Below are 20,765 nucleotides of genomic sequence, written 5' to 3'. Positions count from 1 at the left end.
GACCATTTTTGCTCTATCTCTAACACAATGTAGTACAATTATAACAAATTGAATATGAACTTATACTGGTTTCTATCCCAAAGAGTCTATCACTGAAAGACACCTCAAAAAGTAAAGGAAGCAACTGGAATTTCACGATTCTTAAATTTTTTAAATGTATTTCAATTACCATAAAGTGAATGGGATAATCTCTAAGCCCTTTGCACCAATTTTTTAAAACCTATGAATCAAAATTCTTATACATTTCTACACTAAAATCAGAAGATATGCCACAGACATTTTTGTTTAGCTACTAACTTCTATTTATTTCAATGAGTAATTATATTCAACAGTAAGTGACATTGTATTAAAAAAAAAAAAACTTGAATCCTGCCTTTCTACAAATTAGAAAACAAAAATATTTAATAAAGTACAAAATATTTCAGAAAGACTATCAAACCTTGAAAAAATCTTCAAGCTGTTTACTGTTATAAAGAGCAGGGATATTAGCGGAGAACTGTAGCAAATCTTCAGCACACTGTCTTCTCTCTTCAATAACGGTTTCATCAAATCGTCCTAGAATGAAATAAGAATCAAGACTTAAGGAAGGAAGGATGAAACACCTGTTTGTGAGAGTTTACATTCAAAGATCAGAAAGAAGCGACAGGCTTATCGCTGCCTTACTACAACACAATCTTGTAAAGTCAAGTCGGCATAATTGGAGCGGTACTCTCACCAAGAAAGAAAATGTTTCTAATAAAACAAGAGGCAGAGGTGTCAAGTGATAAATCAGTGGTGCAGCCATAATCGAAGGCCTGTCGATGTAAGAAACTTAACATTTAAGAAGCTGGTGATTTGAAACTCAAGTTGAAAAGAGAATTATAAAGAACTGAAATGGTGTTCCACAGTAATTTAATACTGTAATTACTCATATGATTTTCCCTTTTCCCACTCTTTTTGATTTATAAAGGCTCTGAAGAGAAGAAATTATGAGAACATCTGTATATCAGTGGGGTCAAAAACCTCAGCTTGAAGCAAAAAGCTTTTAAGCCAAACTCCACGTGTGCTGCTGTCAGGGTACATGACAGCAGGCTTATGGGAAGAAAGACAGTACTCACAGCACCAGTGAGCTGATTTACAAGGTGATCGAAAGGTGGTTTTCATAGAAATTTTTTAATGCTACATGCAATTTGAATGCTGATAAGACATTTTAAAATATGATCATTTACTACTACTATTAGATCAGATTACTGGTTGGCATTTGTCACAGCCCATGTATCATACTGATTGCAATACAGACTTAAAAAATACAAAATCAAAAGAGGAGCATCATCACATTTTAAGTGGCTCTGCAAAATGTTAACCGAAAACTGAGGCACAAAGAGATTCTTTGTTATATAAACCAAGACAAGAATCTGAAACTAAACCACTAAATACCCTCAATACAATGTGTCACATGCTTATGGCAAAGTGTCTACTTCATGAAAACTAACCGAAATGGTTTTAGAGTTAGACCTGGGTATAAACTCTAGCTCTATCACTCACTAGCTATAATACCTTAGATAATTTCATTTGTAAAATGGAGAATATGAACAATGTACTTAACACTTCCAGTTCCATGGCAGGCACATAGCTAGCACTTGATAAATTAATCATGATGCCTCTGAATGTTCAAGTATCATCACAGTGTCTTGCATACAGAGCATGGTAATTAACTCATATTTGACTATATCAGTGAATGGTGGAAATTTAGAAAAATTTTCAGAAAACTGTCTTTTAACAGTGGAACATTCTATCCTAGAAAATAGTCATTTTTCATTAATAAAATATCTTAACAGTGGTCCATACATAAACTGTTCAGCTTAATGGATGAGTTCCAAAGACAGCAATCCTACAAAATTCTACTCATGTGTCCACAGGTACATCTTCCTAGGGAACGACTCTGAAACTTTTATCAGTATCAACAAAGAGCCAGTGAAGGTTAATAGGCAAGTGGCACTCAATTAGAAGATCTCTAACATTCAGTACACTGCTTTATGTATACTATATAACAGGGTTGCCACTGTTGTACGTATACTATATACTGCCAGCCAGCACCTGTTCTTACCTTCTTCCTTAGTAAAATAATCCCCAATTTCTAACAGCAGACATGGCAGCCCCCACCCCTCACCCCCAAAAAACCACTACATTCCCAGCTCGCCTTACAATTACCTGTGGACATGGACTAAGTTCTGGCCAACAAGATAAAATGCTGGGAGCCGCACTGGCCTCGCTGGATGACAGTCACAGCGAGGAAATGGTAGCGTATGCACAGCTCTTGCCATGAGAAATGAAAACTGGTATCTCCTCCTGCTATTACTGGCTCATGTTGGAAATGAGCCTGCTCGTATTGACCAGGCCTCACAATATTCCAGATCAGGCCTATATTCCCCACACAGATTGCTCATAAGGAAAGGCATGTCCCTGCCTTTTCCAAAGAGATTTCAGATGAAAACATTGTGGATGATTGTTAAAAGGCTCTTCCTAAGGGCCTTGCAGATCCAAGACTTACATAATAAAGGGGGCTTGAGTCTAGCCCTGAGACAAAGAGCCTAATTTAGAGTAAGGGCAGACATCCACCCCCACCCAATTGTTTCTGCTTGGTGCACTAGTCACCCCCCCCCCAAGGCATTTGTTATCAAGTATTTGGAGTGACTTATTCTGGCCTTGAATATGCTGATTGCTCCCTGTGAAGGAACCTACTGAGGAACTTCTTTTGTGATTATGAGAGCAGAGGTATTTCCTGAAAGACCTGTTTGACCCCTGCTCACTGAGAAGTAACTTCACCCTTTTATGCTAAAAACATTGTCTGATATGCTAAAGATACCTTCTTCCCCATAGGATAAGCATCTAAATCACCTATTTCACTATTGATAAAGGCTATGCAGGAGTCTTCTACAAATCTATGTTCTGGGAAATTCTTACATATCAAAGAAGTTTGTTATCAGAAATCATCCTCTAAGGCAAATGCCACTTCTGTGCCATCCCCCAAACACTTATAAAATTGAGCCCCAGTCAGAGCGGAGATGCCTGCCTGGTGACCAGAAAGACCCTCGGGCCTCTCTCACCCCTCCCTCGCTGACACCGTCCATCCTTCAGGGCCCCCTGGACCCCAGCCCAAGCCGGTATCCAACAATAAGACTTACATTGTGGCTTTCTAAAAATCTCTTTAAGAGATAGCCTCTTCTTTTTCCTTGTACCTTTCTAGGAAGGACTGTGACATAGGTAAAATGACAGAGCAACAAGGCAGGAGCTGGGATCCCTGACCATTGTAGAGTTGCCCTGCCTAAAGCTACTTTCGAATCTCACACCATGAGAAAGGAATTAACCTCTGTCTGGTTTTAAGTTTTGTCATACGAAACCAAACCTAACATATTACGCAAAATCTATGTTTCTATTAGTCCCCATGTCACATGCAACAATTCAAATAAACTCAATTCTCCCAATGAAAATCTAAAATGATGTGCTAGGGGGTGCCTGGGTGGCTCAGTGGGCTAAGTGTCCAGCTTCGGCTCAGGTCATGATCTCAGGGTTCGTGGGTCCGAGCCCAGCTTCTGGCTCTGTGCTGACAGGTCAGAGCCTGGAGCCTGCTTCCGATTCTGTATCTCCCTCTCTTTCTGCCCCTCCCTGGCTCGTGCTCTATTTCTGTCTCTCAAAAATAAATAAATGTTTAAAAAAATGTTTAAATGATGTGGTAGCTTATCTATCAATAATATTATCTGGAAACAAACTTCCAAGAGCCCTAACCGATAAAGCAAATTTTCTGGCCTGCAAACAATCTAGGTTATTCAGTCTTGGGAAAAATCTACTGGCCAAACAGGTTAAAATAACAGTTAAATATCCATTATTCCTTCTCTTGTCTAAATAAGAAACTAAGAATACACTGGTACTTATGATTAAAATCCAGTATGTTTAATCTTTAAACAGAAAAGTTAATTCCACTGCCTGTGAATATTTTGTGAACATCTGTAATCTTAAAAAAATTGAGAAAAATCACAAAAAAATCATATTGTTTCAACCCACTAGACCACCTGATATTATCTTTAAGTGCATTAAGTACTTGTTGAGAAATTTTAATAAAAAACTCACTACTTTTTAGTAACACCCTAAAAAAATTATTTAGTAGCTAAAACAAATACATAAGAATTTGGGAGCTTCAATCCTAAGTGTAATAATAATCAACGATTCATCCCACCTCCCTACTAAGCTAGACTAAAATACAAGCAGTGAGTGTATCAACTTCTAAAGAGATTAAAGCACATCTTTGTTGTACTTTTATTGATCTATGCTTTTCCACTTCACTAAACTTAGACAAGCAGAGATGAATTAAAATATTTTTCAGAATGGAGCACAACCAAAAATAAAAGTTTATGTATTAAAAGGTTCAATACATAATCCTACCATCAGAACAAACACAATGAAAGAACATGCTCACTTCTTTGCTCCTAAGATATTTCAGAATAACAGTAACAAAAAATACTATTTGTAGCATAAACAAAAGAGAAGCAGATTAATTTNGCCACCTAATTTTAAAATTAAAAAAAAAAAAATAGCAAGATTCAACAGGCATCCTATCCTAATGGTAGCCAACCCCCTAGTGGCTATTCTCTAGTTGATAGTCCTTTATTAGCATCTAAACCGCACTTGAAAGCAGCAACAATTAGAAATCATAAACAGGTACTTCTTTATCACCAATTTATATATCCATTCACAGGGTCAGTGTTTATTTTTTTGTGAACAGAATGGAAAAACTATAAGTAATTTGCAATAGAGAATGCAAAACATACTTTTCATAAGAGGGTTTATTGTGCAATATTATATGTTATACACGATATCATCTGTGTGTGTGTGTGTTATATACAAGCCAGTCCTCCACCCCCAATTACCCAGTGATGCTTTCTTTATTAAAAGCTGTGGGAGGAAAAATTAAATTCAAACATTCAATTTAAGCTGGTAAATCACTGGAGCCTTATAAATCTCTTTGATTTATAAGCTACCTTTGGGATATTCTCTTTATTTTCCAATGTAGAACAACAGCCAGATATCAGAGCTTGCAACTTTTTAAAAATGCAAATGTCAACAATCAAAAACTGGTTATATGTAACTAAAGCCTGTCCTTGGCCAGTAAGAAACTAGCCAGAAAAAACTGATGCTGATTCTTAACTGAATCAAAAATTTATTCAGGGTAATGCTGATGCATAGGAGCACATGTACCCCAATGTTCATAGCAGCACTCTCCACAATAGCTAAAACATGGAAAGAGCCTAAGTGTCCATCACCAGATGAATGGATCAAGAAGATGTGGTTTATCTATACCATGGAATACTACATGGCAATGAGAAACAATGAAATCTGGCCATGTGTAGCAACATGGATGGACCTTGAGGGTGTTATGCTGAGCGAAATAAGTCAGGCAGAGAAGGACAAATATCATATGTTTGCACGTATAGGAGGATTAGGAGGAACTTGACGGAGGAACAAGGGGGAGAAGAAGGGCGGAAATGGTGGGGGAAAGGGAGAGAAGCAAACCATGAGAGACTCTTGAATGCTGACAAAAACTGAGGACTGATGGATGTGGGGGGAGGGGGGGATGGGCATGGAGGAGGACACTTGTGGGGATGAGCACTGAGTGTTATGTGGAAACTAATTTGACAATAAACTATTAAAAAAAAAATTTATTCAGGGTAAAAACAAAGAGAGGTCAAGATTCTTTCTTTTTAATCTTATTTTTAATTACTTTTTGAAAGAAAGAGCACATATGCCTATGGGGGAGAGAGGAGAGGAAGGGGAGTGTGGTGGACAAGGCAGGGGGAGAGAGAGAGGGAGAGAGAGAGAGAAAATATCTCAAGCAGGCTCCATGCTCAGTGCAGAGCCTAACATGGGGCTCGATTCTATGGCCCTGGAATTATGACCTGAGCCAAAATCAAGAGTCCGACACTCAACCGACTAAGCCACTCAGGTGCTCCTAGAGGCCAAGGTTCTAGGGTGTGAATTCTCTTCTAGTCAACAGCACCAAGAACATACCTGTAAATGAATGAGTTGGATTAATTACTCCTTGCAACTTGGGAAAATGTATACTATTGGGAACCCTGCGGCATTTCATGAAGAGGGTGTTAGAATGGACTTAAAGGATTTGGGCTTGTGTTGGGTACTTTTGGGAAAGGTTTACAGAAGTAAGGACTTTGCCTGGTATTGATGCTGTTGGGAAGCAGAGATAATTCTATGGTTCTATGAATTCTATCTAATTCTATGATTCTAATTTTAACAAATCTTACTATGAGGCAAGAAGAATGAAGAGAAGCTAAGGCTGTCTTTTATAAAGAAACTACAGTCACGGTAGCCAGGATGAAGATATGCTTGATCATTTTTGTGACTTTACCAATGTTGATGTCTTTGTCTCTGTTCAGACGTGATTCCAGGGTGGTCTTGTTTTTGTCTTGATCCAAGGACAGACACAAGAGTGGCCTTGTCTTGTTTCTATTCTGTGAAACTGCGTATGTTCAACAGGAGAACACCACAGCCTAGATGTGAATGCCAGACCAACAACTCTAGCAAACACCAAGGTTGAACGAATAGGTAGTGTGAGGTCAATTCTTTCTTAGCTGTCAGGAACTGCTCTTCTCTTTCTCATAGGAAATCAGAGTGTGATAACAGATCTAACAAAACAAACAAAACAATGACCTAATCCTGAGAAAGCAATCAAACAAGTGGAGACTTTGAAACCTACAAATGTCTTACACTTTAAAATGTCATTGTCATGAAAGACAAAAAAATGTATAGGAATACTCTAGATTAACCTAGAGGCATGATCCTAGATCCAAGAACAAACAAACCTAAAAAGGACATTTTTAGGACAATTGAGGAAATATGAATATGGGCTGCATATGTGATGACATTACTGTACCAGTGTTAAATTTCTTGAGTGTCATATGCGATTGTGGTTATAGGGGATATATGAAACGGTGAAATGTTACAGTATCTGCAACTTACCCTCCAATGGTTCAGAAAGAAAATGAAAGATACACAGAGAGTTATAAAAAATGTGGCAAACTTAATCAATGAACTGGGGCCAAAAGTATAAAAGTATTTACTATACTAATTTTTGTAGGGTTTTCTGTAAACTTACAAATTTTGCAAATTAAAAACAACTGGAGAAAAAAAGTGCTATACTGGTGAGATGTAAAACTGGAAGGGGAAAACAACTAAGCCTAAAGGAAACAGGGAAACTTCCTAGGAAAGGAGACATCTGATGGTCTGAAAGGCTAACAAGAAAGTTCGCAGTGGAGCAGTACAACACTAAAGTCAGGGACACGAGAGTATAGTACATTAGAGGTAAACTGAGCAACAGAGGATAGCTAACAATAGCAGGTGTGTGCCGAACACCAAGTTAGACACACTTAGACACACAGGAGATAATCCACAGAACAGGAAGATATTATCCCTATCTTACCAATAAGAAAATAGACTCGGATGTTAATTTGTATATGACCACACTGCTAGTAAATAATAGATAGAAGATCTGGGCCTAAAGCCATCTGATTCCAAAACGCATGTTCTTTTTTTCACTATACCACTAAAACAGTGACCACATTTTAAAAAAAATTTTTTATAGTTAAGTTATTTTTGAGACAGAGATACAGAACATGAGCGGGGGAGGGGCAGAGAGAGAGGGAGACACAGAATCCGAAACAGGCTCCAGGCTCTGAGCTGCCAGCACAGATCCCAATGCGGGGCTCGAACCCACGAACTGCAAGATGATGATCTTAGCCAAAGTCAGATGCTTAACCGACTGAGCCACTCAGCCGCCCCAGTCACTACATTTTTGATGGCTGTGTAAATTACAATAGGATTCTCTTTTGCTGCTATGGTTTACATACTAAAAATGTGAGAGTAGTTGAAAAGATAGATGATTAACCAACAATCCACCCACCACCTCCCCGCCCCCCAACCACAGCTGCTGCCTGCAGGGTTCACTGCAGTTATCAAATATTACAAATGGACTGTATCATTTACTGAGAGAGATAAATTGCTTACTTATTAAGATTAATAAGAAACTCTCATTCTATAATATGTAAGGATGTGGAGAAAAGTTGAAGATAATACATTAGCAACAGCGGTAATGGCCACAAATCTCAACCTACTTAGAAACCACTCCCTTTCACTCAGTGACACGCTTATTGTTTAAGAAGCTGGGCTTTGGGGGCACCTGGGTGGCTTAGCTGGTTAAGCGTCCGACTTTCGCTTAGGTCATGATCTCACGGTTCGTGGGTTCGAGCCCCGCGTTGGGCTCTGTGCTGACTACCAGCTCAGAGCCTGGAGCCTGTTTCAGTCTGTGACTCCCTCTCTCTCTGACCCCCCCCCCTCACGCTGTCTCTCTCTCTGTCTCTCTCCTAGAAATAAATAAAAAACATTTAAAAAAAAAAGAAGCTGGGCTTTGTATCTCCCAATATTAAAGTTAAAGATATATGGACGCAGTTAAATTCCACAGTACAGAAGGTATAGAATAAAATGTCCCTCCTCCCACATCCCGAGGGGGTCCGTACATTATACGATTGTGCGTAGGTTATGTCTTCACACAATTATGTACGTCTATTCAAACACAGATGGCATCTTCCTAAACATGTTGCTGTGCAACATTTGTTTTCTGTGCCTTAAAAATATAGCTTGGACATCTTTCCACACCAGGATATTTCTTTTTTTTGTTTTGTTTTTTCTGAGACAGAAAAAGAGAGAGAGAGAAAGAAAGACAGCCTGAGAAAAGAGAGAGGGAGACACAGAATCTGAAGCAGGATCCAGGCTCTGAGCTAGCTGTCAGCACAGAGCCTGATGCGGGTCTCGAACTCACAAACCGTGAGATCATGACCTGAGCCAAAGTCGGACACTTAACTGATTGAGCCACCCAGGCGGCCCCCCACACCAGGGTATTTCAAATAGCTAAATAATTCCATTAACTGGCTAAAAATTATGACATAACTGCACAATCACATAATAAGAAAATTCAGTTTATGTTCAGTTTTCTTCTATGAAAATGCTGCAAAGAACACCATATGCATGTACATATGTGTGCACACAACTGTGTGTGTGTGAATTCTCAAAATGTGATCCGCAGACTGCTAGGGGTCCCTAAAGGCCTTGCGAGGGATTGATAAGGTCAGAACCATTTTCATAATACTACTAAGACAGTGGTTGCATTTTTTCACTGCATTGACATCTGCACTGATCACCTAAAAGCAATGGCAGNACTCACAAACCGTGAGATCATGACCTGAGCCAAAGTCGGACACTTAACTGATTGAGCCACCCAGGCGGCCCCCCACACCAGGGTATTTCAAATAGCTAAATAATTCCATTAACTGGCTAAAAATTATGACATAACTGCACAATCACATAATAAGAAAATTCAGTTTATGTTCAGTTTTCTTCTATGAAAATGCTGCAAAGAACACCATATGCATGTACATATGTGTGCACACAACTGTGTGTGTGTGAATTCTCAAAATGTGATCCGCAGACTGCTAGGGGTCCCTAAAGGCCTTGCGAGGGATTGATAAGGTCAGAACCATTTTCATAATACTACTAAGACAGTGGTTGCATTTTCCACTGCATTGACATCTGCACTGATCACCTAAAAGCAATGGCACTAAAACTGCAAACCTCTTAGCATGAGTCAAGACGATAGCACCAAACTATACTTACTAGTAATCACCATATTCCTGACTGCCACTCACTCATACTAAAAAAATTTTTAAATGTCAGTTTCACTTAAGAATGACCTTGATGAAGCAATAAAAATTATTAACTTTATTAAATTTCAACTCTGGAGAACATTTCTTTTCAAAAGTCTCTGCAGGGAAAAAAAATTACAACCACTGAGATTTGGATCAGGCAGAAACTTCCTCAAAACAAAACAAAACAAAACCCACATAAACAAAGTGAGCTCAATACCTCAAGGAAAACTACCAATAGCATTGATGTCAGTGATGAAATTCAAAGTATCAAGTCACTGTGAGCTTGACAGCTTCCCAATACTGAAAATATCTCCTTTAAAGATCTGTGGTACTATTGACCATTTTTGGATATTATACAATGAAATGGGTCAACATGGCAGATCTGCATAACTCAGGGAACCAATATTTTTCACATGACCAATGCATGATCTTACAAGCTCATGCACAGGTAAATAATCCATTCAAATTTGAGACAGACTAATGAATTTTAATACAACAAAGTCCCAAATAATGAATTTTAATATAACAAAGTACCAAAGGTTTGTTGATAGGATTTCAGATTCCATAATGCAACTAAACTTTTTTTTTAATATTTAATCATTTTTCCCCAAATTTCTTACTTATTTTTTAATTTACATCCAAGTTAGTTAGCATATGGTACAACAATGATTTCTGGAGTAGATTCCTTCATGCCCCTTACCTATTTTGCCCATCCCGCCTCCCACAACCCCTCCAGCAACCCTCAGTTTGTTCTCCATGTTTAAGAGTCTCTTATGTTTTGTCCCCTCCCTGTTTTTATATTATTTTTGCTTCCCTTCCCTGATGTTCATCTGTTTTGCATCTTCAAGTCCTCATATGAGTGAAGTAATATGATATTTTTCTCTGACTAATTTCGCTTAGCATAGTACCCTCTAGTTCCATCAACGTAGCTGCAAATGGCAAGATTTCATTCTTTTTGATTGCTGAGTAATACTCCACTGTGTGTGTATGTATGTGTGTGTATACATATTCTCTATCCATTCATCCATCAATGGACATTTAGGCTCTTTCCACACTTTGGCTATTGGTGATAGTGCTGCTATAAATATTGGGGTGCATGTGTCCCTTTGAAACTGCACACCTATATCCCTTGGATAAATACCAGCAATGCAATTGCTGGGTCAGAGCATAGTTCTATGTTTATTGTTTTAAGGAATCTCCAAACTGTTTTCCAGAGTGTCTGCACCAGTTTGCATTCCCACCAACAGTGCAAAAGGTTCCTCTTTCTCCACATTCTTGCCAACATCTGTTGTTGCCTGAGTTGTTGTTAGCCATTCTGACAGGAATGAGGTGGTATCTTATTGTGCTTTTGATTTGTATTTCCCTGATGATGAGTGATGTTGAGCAATTTTCATGTGTCTGTTGGCCATCTGGATGTCTTCTTTGGAGAAGAATCTATTCATGTCTTTTAACCATTCCTTCACTGGATTATTTGTTTTTTGGGTGTTGACTTTGGTAAGTTCTTTATGGAATCTGGATACTAACCCTTTATCTGATATGTCATTCGCAAATATCTTCTCCCATTCTGTTGGTTGCCTTTTAGTTTTGCTGATTGTTTCCTTTGCTGTGCAGAAGCTTTTTATTTTGATGAGATCTCAATAGTTCATTTTTGCTTTTGTCTCCCTTGCCTCTGGAGACATGTTGAATAAGAAAGAAGCTGCTGAAGCCAAGGTCAAAGAGGTTTTTGCCTGCTTTTTCCTCAAGGATTTTGATGCCTTCCTGTCTTACATCCAGTTTAAGTTTATTTTTGTGTATGGTGTAAGAAAGTGGTCCACGTTCAATTTTCTGCATGTCACTGTCCAGTTTTCCCAGCACCACTTGCTGAATAGACTGTCTTTATTCCATTGAATATTCTTTTCTGTTTTGTCAAAGATTAGTTGGCCATATGTTTCTGGGTCCATTTCTGGGTTCTCTATTCTTCTGGATTCTGTCCCAATGATCTGAGTGTCTGTTTCCAGTACCATACTATCTCAATGACTACATCTTTGTAATATGGCTTGAAGTCTGGGATAGTGATGCCTCCTGCTTTGGTTTTCTTTTTCAAGATTTCTTTGGCTATTTGGGGTCTTTCTGGTTCCATAGAAATTTTAGGATTGTTTATTCTAGCTCTGTGAAGAATGCTGGTGTTATTTTGATAGGTATTGCATTGAATATTTAGATTGCTTTGGGTAGTGTTGAAACTTTAACAATATTTGTTCTTCCTATCCAGGCACATGGAATATTTTTCCATTTTTTTGTGTCTTCTTCAATTTCTTTCAGAAGCTTTCTAGAGCTTTCAGTGAAGAAATTACCATTAAGTTTCAGTGTATCAAAGACAATTATCTTCAATTATCTGAAAAGCTATTAAAATACTCCTCCCTTTTTCAACTACATCATCTGCATGAACTTGAATTTTCTTCATACACTTCAGTCAAAGCAATCTATCACCACCACCAATTAGATCGATCTCTCTCTCTCTCTCTCTCTCTGCTCCTCCTGTGCTCATGCTCTCTCTCTTTCTCAAAATAAATAAATAAACTATTAAAAAAAAAAAAGGTGTGGTAAGGGCACCTGGGTGGCTTAGTTGGTTAAGCGTCCGACTTTCGCTTAGGTCATGATCTCGCAGTTTATGGGTTCGAGCCCCGCGTCGGGCTCTGTGCTGACTGCCAGCTCAGAGCCTGGAGCCTATTTCAGAGTCTGTGTCTCCCTCTCTCTCTGACCCTCCCCTGCTCACGCTGTCTCTCTCTCTCTCTCCTAGAAATAAATAAAAATATTTTTTAAAAAAAGTGTGGTATATATATACATGCATACACATACACACACACACACATAATGGTATATTACTCAGCCATAAAAAAGAATGAAATCTTGCCATTTGTGACAATACAGATAAACCTAGAGGGTAGTATGCTAAGTGAAATAAGTCAGAGAAAGACAAATACAGTACAATTTCACTTATATATGGAATCTAAAAAACAAAACAAATGAACAGACAAAACAGAAACAGATTCATAAATACAGAGAACAAAACTGTGGTTGCTAGAGGAGAGGGAGATTAGAGAGAGGCAAAATATATTTGCTGAAGGGGATTAAGAGGTGTAAACTTACAGTTATAAAATAAATAAGTCACAGGGATATAAAGTATAACATAGGGAATATAGTCAATAATACCATAATAATTTTGTATGATGACAGATGGTAACTAACCTCATTATATTGATGTCATAATGTATGTAAATGTTTAATCACTTTGTTGTACACCTGAAATTCAAATTACATCATATGCTAACTGTATGTCAATTTTAAAAAATCTTTTAAAAAAAGCAGAGTGCCACAAAACTTAAAAACTTGACAGTAAGGATGCCACATACTGAAGCACTCCACTTTCAGAATTTCTAGATCATGATGCTCACTTAGCCATCCAAGTCTCTAAGTTTCAAGACAGAGGCTGAGTCACCATACCCACAGTGCCTATCTTTAAAATGTTTCTTGACTTAAGTGTGCCTTTAAATTTTCCAGATAATTATGGTTGGTTTGATATTAATCAAAGAAGAGTCTTTGGACCATGGCAGCAAAATCATGGTCCAAAGAGGTAGCACTTCAATGGCAAAACACAACTACACTTTTAATCCAAAAACCGTCAAGAGAAAAAGTAAAAAACCATAGATACTGGATAGTAACAATGAACAGAAGGCACCAGAAATGTTAACACCAGAAATGAAATGTCGGGGCTCAAAGGCCAAAAGCAAGTAAAGATTAACATGAATTTATGGATTCCCTAATGCTTCATAGGGGAACAAAACAATGGTATCATCAGAACTAATGGTCCTGTTGCTACTGACCACATCCCTCTATAGTTTTTCACCTAAGAAATTACAAACCTTTCCTTTGTAATTATGAACCTAAGATATCTCTTTACATTAGTTATATTTCAAGATATCATTATATATCATGAATTGTTAATATTAAGTATTTGTTAAAATTAAAAGAATTGTAGCAAAAAGTTGTTAATGGCCACTTCATTCTGGCATAATGGCATAAATGCCACTGATATTACCATACTATTATGTCTCTGTATCTTGTCCCCAGATCTCAAAGAGTTGTGAAACGTGCAAAATATCCTGCAGAAGCAAGTGTAAAGCTCAGTGAATACTGTGGTCCTGCAATCAGCCTGAAAAAAATCACTATTCCATGTACACTACAACCAAATGGAAATTGGATCATTTCAAATGATTCAGAATTCTTCCTAAATCAAAGAGAGCATCAGTAGGGTTCAGTCCAGAGACCAAATCCACATAGTAATTTGAACAAGGAAACCTTAATATAAAGACTATTAGGGGTGCCTGGGTGGCTTAGTCGGTTAGGCGTCCGACTTTCGCTTGGGTCATGATCTCATGGTTCATGGGTTCAAGCCCTGCATCAGGCTCTGTGCTGGCTGCCGGCTCGGAGCCTGGAGCCTATTTCAGTCTGTGACTCCCTCTCTCTCTGACCCTCCCCTGCTCGCGCTGTCTCTCTCTCATAGAAATAAATAAAACATTAAAAAAAAAAAAAGACTATTAAACAACAGTTAACTTATTAAAACTCTGAAGAAAACCTCAGGGTAAAGTATCCAAGGAAGGAACAACCTGGAAAGGGAACCCCTCTCCAAAGCTGGGACTGGGATCTTCCTAGAGAAGATGTGGTTGCAGCCACCGAATGGGGGAAAAGTTAGCTGGGTACCTTGGGCCACAGGTGGTCCACAGTTGCCAGGAAAGCAAGAAAGACCTCTCCAGGGTACACACGGGACAAGATGGGGAGACGAGCAACACGGGAGAGTCACAATGCCAGGAGCCCACTTACAAGCAAGGTAACACAAGGCCTGGGGTACACAATGTCTGTGTTGGGAAGGCCAAGAGAAACAACCTTCTGGGGTAAAGGCAAGCCAAGGCTGGCAGATAGGCATGTAGGGAGGGGGGAACAGGGGCCTGCTCACCTGCAAAACAACAACGTCCGGGGTTCACAGTGCCCCCAAGGAGTCAGAGAGTCAGAGGCCCACTCTCCCAAAGGCCTGGGGTGCCATGAGGTACTCAGCTAAGTGGCCACCCAAGTGGCTGGGGATGCACGCTTGTCAGCAGACTACACTTTAGGTGCATGACTGAGGCAAATGTCTCTGAATACAGTGCAGGAGGAACAAAAAGAAAAACAAAATCCACAGCACACTGGAAGGTGGAAGAGAAGCCCCTTACCCTCCTTCAGTGCCCCTTCCAGCATCCTCTACTGTGAACAGCATACTCACTGTAAAGGAAAAATTCTTAAGAGTCCAATGCATTTATGTATAAGAGAAAATGAAAGAAGGAACTTGAAGCTAAGAGGCAATAAATGGACAACTGGCATGGCTTCTTAGAATTACCAATGGAAAAGCCCTAGGAATTCCAGACTTATCTTGAAAGGCAGCAATTTCCCCAATGTCAACGAGAAATACAGCTGGTATCAGAATATACTTTACAAAGCCACTGCACAAAAATCAAAATGATACAGACATAGGTATTACTATAAGAATAAACAAACGCCACAAAAGAAAAAAACTTTTAATTAGTGGCAATGCATGTAAAAAGTTAATGTGTGATGAAAATGGTATCCATTTCATTGGGAAAAATACGCGTTATTTAATACATATCTTAGATGTCTATCCATCTGAAAGAAACATAAAATGGAGTATCATCTGACATCCCATTCAAATATAAATTCCACATGGATATTAAAGAGAATTTTTTTAAGTTCTAAGAATCAACTTATAAGCAAACGGAGGAATTGGGAGACATTTCCAATCAAAACCAGAAACCCAAAATCTCAGGGGATGGAGGGAGCAGGAATAGAACTGAACATATAAAAATTTGTTTCCATGGAATACTACACGGCAAGNTCAGGCTCTGTGCTGACAGCTCAGACCCTGGAGCCTGCTTCAGATTCTGTGTCTCCCTCTCTGCCCCTCCCCTGCTAGCACTCTGTCTCTCTCTCTCTTTCAAAGTAAATAAACATTAAAACATTTTTTTAAATTTGTTTGGTAAAAGCTATTACAAACAATTGTAAAATATGTACCAGTGTATATAAAAGTATATATCACTCATACACATATAGATGCAGATGTGCAGATGAGTGAAGTATGTACAACATATGCAATGTGCATAAATGCATGATGTTTCCTAACTCCATCTGCTGAAAGAACACAGAAGCGACTTGCAGTGAGCACATCTACTGCCCAGATACTGGTCTCCGTGGCAGCCAGGGGCTACTCTGAAAAGGGAGTCCATACACCAATTTGAATACAGAAAGTCTAGGGGCGCCTGGGTGGCTTAGTCGGTTAAGCGTCCGACTTTCGCTTAGATCATGATCTCGCGGTTCGTGGGTTCAAGCCCCACATCGGGCTCTGTGCTGACTGCCAGCTCAGAGCCTGGAGCCTGTTTCAGAGTCTGTCACTCCCTCTCTCTGACCCTTCCCTACTCACGCTGTCTCTCTCTCTCTCTCCTAGAAATAAATAAAACATTTTAAAAAAATTAAAAAAAAATACAGAAAGTCTTACAAAGAATTATTAACTATTTGCACAGGATTAACTAATTACTAAGAGGAAAGAACAGAGAAGTCTAAGGAATACCCTAGGGTTGAAGGAGAGAACCAGAGGCAGTAGTTGGAAGGAGCATCTCCTTCCCCGGCTGGAGTTTACATCCCACTGGAGGCAGTGTGGCTGCCGCATGCTGAATGAGAAAAGCTGGCCGGCCTGCCCCAGCTGGAGCTGTCCTATAGCAGGAATGCCAAAGCTGACCAACAAGAACCCGCAGGCTGGGACTGATAGGCAGGAAAGCCTCTGCTATGGTGTCGGCAGGTCAAGAGCAGAAGGCAGAGGGAATCTCAGGCAGGAACTGGCAACAGAATCTGCTAGAACGCCACAAAGTATCACACACACACACACACACACACACACACACACACAACTGGCAGCAGAGCAAGCAGGGGCAGAGTACTGGTTCTCTGTGCCTCAGTTTTCTGTTAACATTTTGCAGAGCCATGAATCTAACACATGTTACTCGATCAGTAACATACGCAGAGCACCATCCCAAAATGTCCCCAACTGGCCTGGCTGGGTGCCTCAAACCACAACCATTCACGTTATAAGGAAAGTATTAGAAAAAATATACAAAGTAAGAACTTTTTAAAATCCCCAAGTTTCAGAACTAGAAGAGCAATTCAATATCATCTCTTCTTATGTTCCCACATGTTTGTTTTTTTTATTTGCTTCACTGGCTGGAGTTGGAGCTGTTGGTATGGTGTTGTTTCACAAAAGGGAAGAGTAAATGCATTCAGAGTTAACCAGCCTATCCCACGAACATGAAACAATAACTTCAAGTGTTTGCTGAACGATGTGAACGATCTTTCTAAGGGGCTTTTCACTTTGGCAGTACAGTATTTCAGGGTTCTGCGTATACACATGATTAGCCAATCATCATTTCTTAAAGTCACAATTTCAAAATCGTCACTTACCAAACACTATTCCTTTAGCAAATGGAGGAAACAATTCTGAATGTCGGAATAAGTTTTTGTGAATTTGCCATAGTTCTTTGTGTAGTTTCTTAAAGTCACTGTATCTCTTCCATACGATTATCTAAGGAGAAAGGAAAATTAAATGTGTACCTCACAGTGAAACTATGTAGATTCAGATATCTGAACAACAAATAATCTTTTCCCATCAAAGTGCTCAAAATTGTCATGCAAAGGCAAACAATATATGTTCGAACCAATACAGTTGACTGTCTGAAGCTAAATAATAATAGCTGATTTAAAAATATAAAGCAGCTGGGACATTTGGGTGGCTTAGTCAGGTTAGCATACGATTCTTTTTTTTTTTTTAATTTTTTATTTATTTCTGAGAGAGAGAGAGAAACAGTGTGAGCAGGGGAGGGTCAGAGAGAGAGAGGGCGACACAGAATCTGAAGCAGGCTCCAGGCTCTGAGCTAGCTGTCAGCACATAGCCTGACACGGGGCTCGAACCCACGAACCGTGAAATTATGACCTGAGCCGAAGTTGGGTGATTCTTGACTTTGGCTCAGGTCATGATCCCAGGGTGGTGGGATCGAACCCTGTGTCAGGCTCTGCACTGGGCATGGAGCCTACTTGAGATTCTTTCTCTCTTCCTCTGCCCCTCTCCCCCGCTCACACACACACTCTCTCTCTAAAATAAAATAAAATTATACATACACACACACATCACACAAAACAGCAATTCTTTCTCTAAATTTTCTGTTTTGGTTTTTAAATTTCATTTTAAACATGCACCATTTTCTTCATACTGGAAAAATATTCAACCTGGTACAAAGAAGGTCTATAGTTTCTAAAATGTCACTTAAACTCTTCAAAAATCAATTACCATTGGCCTGAAAATGAGCTAAATGTCAAAATACATATTCCATCTCAAAAACAGCATGTTTATAAACACAAAATACTTAATTTAGACAGTTTTTAAACATCAAGTACCCACACACCATTTGCCTAAAAGGATAAATAAACTAAATAATATGGAAGAAGAAATGGTTGTGTAGCAAGTAATTAACCTGAACTTTGACATTTCATAGATCTTATTTCACAAATCCCAGTTAAAAGTAATAGTAAAAAAACTTCTTAAGGTAAGATGATGAATCCTAAACAGAATACTATTAAACCTAGTATATTTCAAAACAGAAAATAAGAGTTATCTAGGTTATTAAATACATAAAGTTTACTTCCATTAACTTGAATTACTGTTTAATCTTACTCAGATTAAATTAGTAAAAAGAAAACAGATTTGACACAACTCTGATATCACTGATTCAGCCCCTCAGTGTCAACAAAATAGGGTAAAACTGAGTTTTAAATTTCATTACCTGGCATACCAGGTCTTTGCTTCTCAAAAACCTAATTGTCTCACTTCTAACAAACTCAATAGAGTGTAATGCTGATAAGCAAATCTTAGGGCAAGCAGGTAATCAAGTGTGATTTAAGAGACTCTTATCAAAAAATTACTCTCTGCATATAAGAAATTCTTCACTAAACTTTATGGCACTGCCTAAAATTCTACCATGATGAGTTTCGTGTTTTTAATATAGTTATTAATCCTAGGGGACTAGTCAGACTATAACATGAATTAATCTAAACTGCCTCCTCCCGATGCTTCCTTTTATTCATTTACTCAGCAACAAAAATAGTCATCAAAACAATTATTTTCAAGACACTATTCTGTGCTAGGCTCTCTGTTAGCACAAAGGATGAAGAAATGAGAAACACAGCACCTGCCTTCAAGGACTTCCCAGTCTAGTTGGGCAGGATAAGCCACCAAGCAACGGCATCACAAGACAGGGTGATAGATGCTGACCAGGAAGGCCAAGGGAGCTATAGAAGGAGCACCTACGGAAAAGTCTTATCCTTACACTTCCCTTGCTGGAGGGAAGTAGCGATTAGACCAATAAAAAACAGAGAGACAAGGAACTGGGGCTGCAGTTTTTAAAAGGAGAGTAAGATGTTAAATATAATTCCTATATTTGGACTTTTGCAACTGGGTAAATGGCGGTCCTACTCTCTAAAATGAAGAAAAAGGGAGAAGAAACTTTTAAGATAAAAGTTCAATTTTAGACATACCTGACACAGGTTTGGAGTTCAAGAGTGAGAATAAGCAGGGTGTATTAACCTGGGACTCGGCAGCAGAGGGGTGGCAATCACTCAAGAAAGGTTTCTCAGCACTTGTGACGTGAGGAATCTAACAACAAAATAACGGGGAACCCTGACACTGAGAGGCCAGCCATAAGTAAGGAGAGGAAACCAAGTGCCAAGTAGGTGTCTAAGAGCCTTAGTTGCGCCATGACACAGGCCACCTGGATGGAAGAAGAGGTTTTATTTTAAAATGAAAGTGATGGGGGGCACCTGGATGGCTCAGTCGGTTAAGCGTCCGACTTTCGCTTAGGTCATGATCTCGCGGTTCGTGGGTTCGAGCCCCGCGTCGGGCTCTGTGCTGACTGCCAGCTCAGAGCCTGGAGCCTGTTTCAGAGTCTGTAACTCCCTCTCTCTCTCTGCCCCTCCCCTGCTCATGCTGTCTCTATCTCTCTCTCAAAAGTAAATAAAATATTAAAAAAAAAAAAATGAAAGTGATGGGACAAAAGCTGATTACAAAGAACCAAGAGTCCCAGTAAAAGAGAAGAGGAGCTAATAAACTAAGACAGCCGAACGGACACGTGAAAAGCAAACGGTCTCTGGACAGTAAGATTATAAGTGATTTCAATTTTCATATGTTTTGTTTCTCTGTGGTTTCTAATTTGATACAGAAAAATAATTCTGTCATAGGAGAAAAACAAAGCTATTTTTACATTTTTAAAAGAGATCAAGGGGCGCCTGGGTGGCTTAGTCGGTTAAGTGTCTGACTTTCGCTTAGGTCATGATCTCGCGGTTCGTGGGTTCAAGCCCCGCATCGGGCTCTGTGCTGACTGCCAGCTCAGAGCCTGGAGCCTGTTTCAGTCTGTGACTCCCTCTCTCTCTGACCCTCCCCTGCTCATGCTGTCTCTCTCTCTCTCTCTCTCTCTCTCTCTCTCCTAGAAATAAATAAAACATTAAAAAATTGTTAAAAAAAAAAAAAAGATCAAATTATAATGGTACCATGTTGCCAATGGCTTAAGAAAGAAATGGGTGATGGGCTTTACATAAGGTAAATGCCATCCTCAAAGCCTTTATAAACTAGATATAAGAGCTATTCAAAAGCTGTCACTCTTAGAAACAATTAAATCTGCAGATAAAATTTCTATTCTAGTTAGGGCCATTTTTAAATAGACAGAGTAACTTAAGGAGTAAAAGTTAACAATTTAATCACAATAATGATAATAACATGGTCTATAAACTGGCAGACAGTAAGAATTCGAGCCCCCAAGGTGAGACTCTTTCCTCATCATGCCTAATTTATTCACTCACATACTCCTTATTCTCAACACTAGAGCTACAGAACCAAAATAT

At 39.1% G+C, this 20,765-nt stretch overlaps 1 protein-coding gene across 4 annotated transcripts in view; it reads right to left on the bottom strand.

Moving 5' to 3' along the window:
* RPS6KC1 (ribosomal protein S6 kinase C1) overlaps nucleotides 1-20,765 on the bottom strand; it is a 186,172-nt gene that overhangs the window by 149,612 nt on the left and 15,795 nt on the right. For all 4 annotated transcript variants that reach the window (XM_077763204.1, XM_077763205.1, XM_077763207.1 and 1 more), the window contains exons 3-4: nucleotides 17,280-17,400; nucleotides 440-555 (exon numbers count right to left, since the gene is read on the bottom strand). In XM_077763204.1, coding sequence (XP_077619330.1) covers nucleotides 440-555; nucleotides 17,280-17,400 — 237 coding nt within the window. The remainder of the gene's footprint in view (nucleotides 1-439; nucleotides 556-17,279; nucleotides 17,401-20,765) is intronic.

This window comes from Crocuta crocuta, unplaced genomic scaffold (genome assembly GCF_008692635.1).
Source record: "Crocuta crocuta isolate KB4526 unplaced genomic scaffold, BGI_CrCroc_1.0 scaffold3, whole genome shotgun sequence".
Taxonomy (NCBI): domain Eukaryota; kingdom Metazoa; phylum Chordata; class Mammalia; order Carnivora; family Hyaenidae; genus Crocuta; species Crocuta crocuta.
The sequence above is the reverse complement of the archived record's forward strand: the minus strand, read 5'-3'. Positions and strand labels throughout refer to the sequence as shown.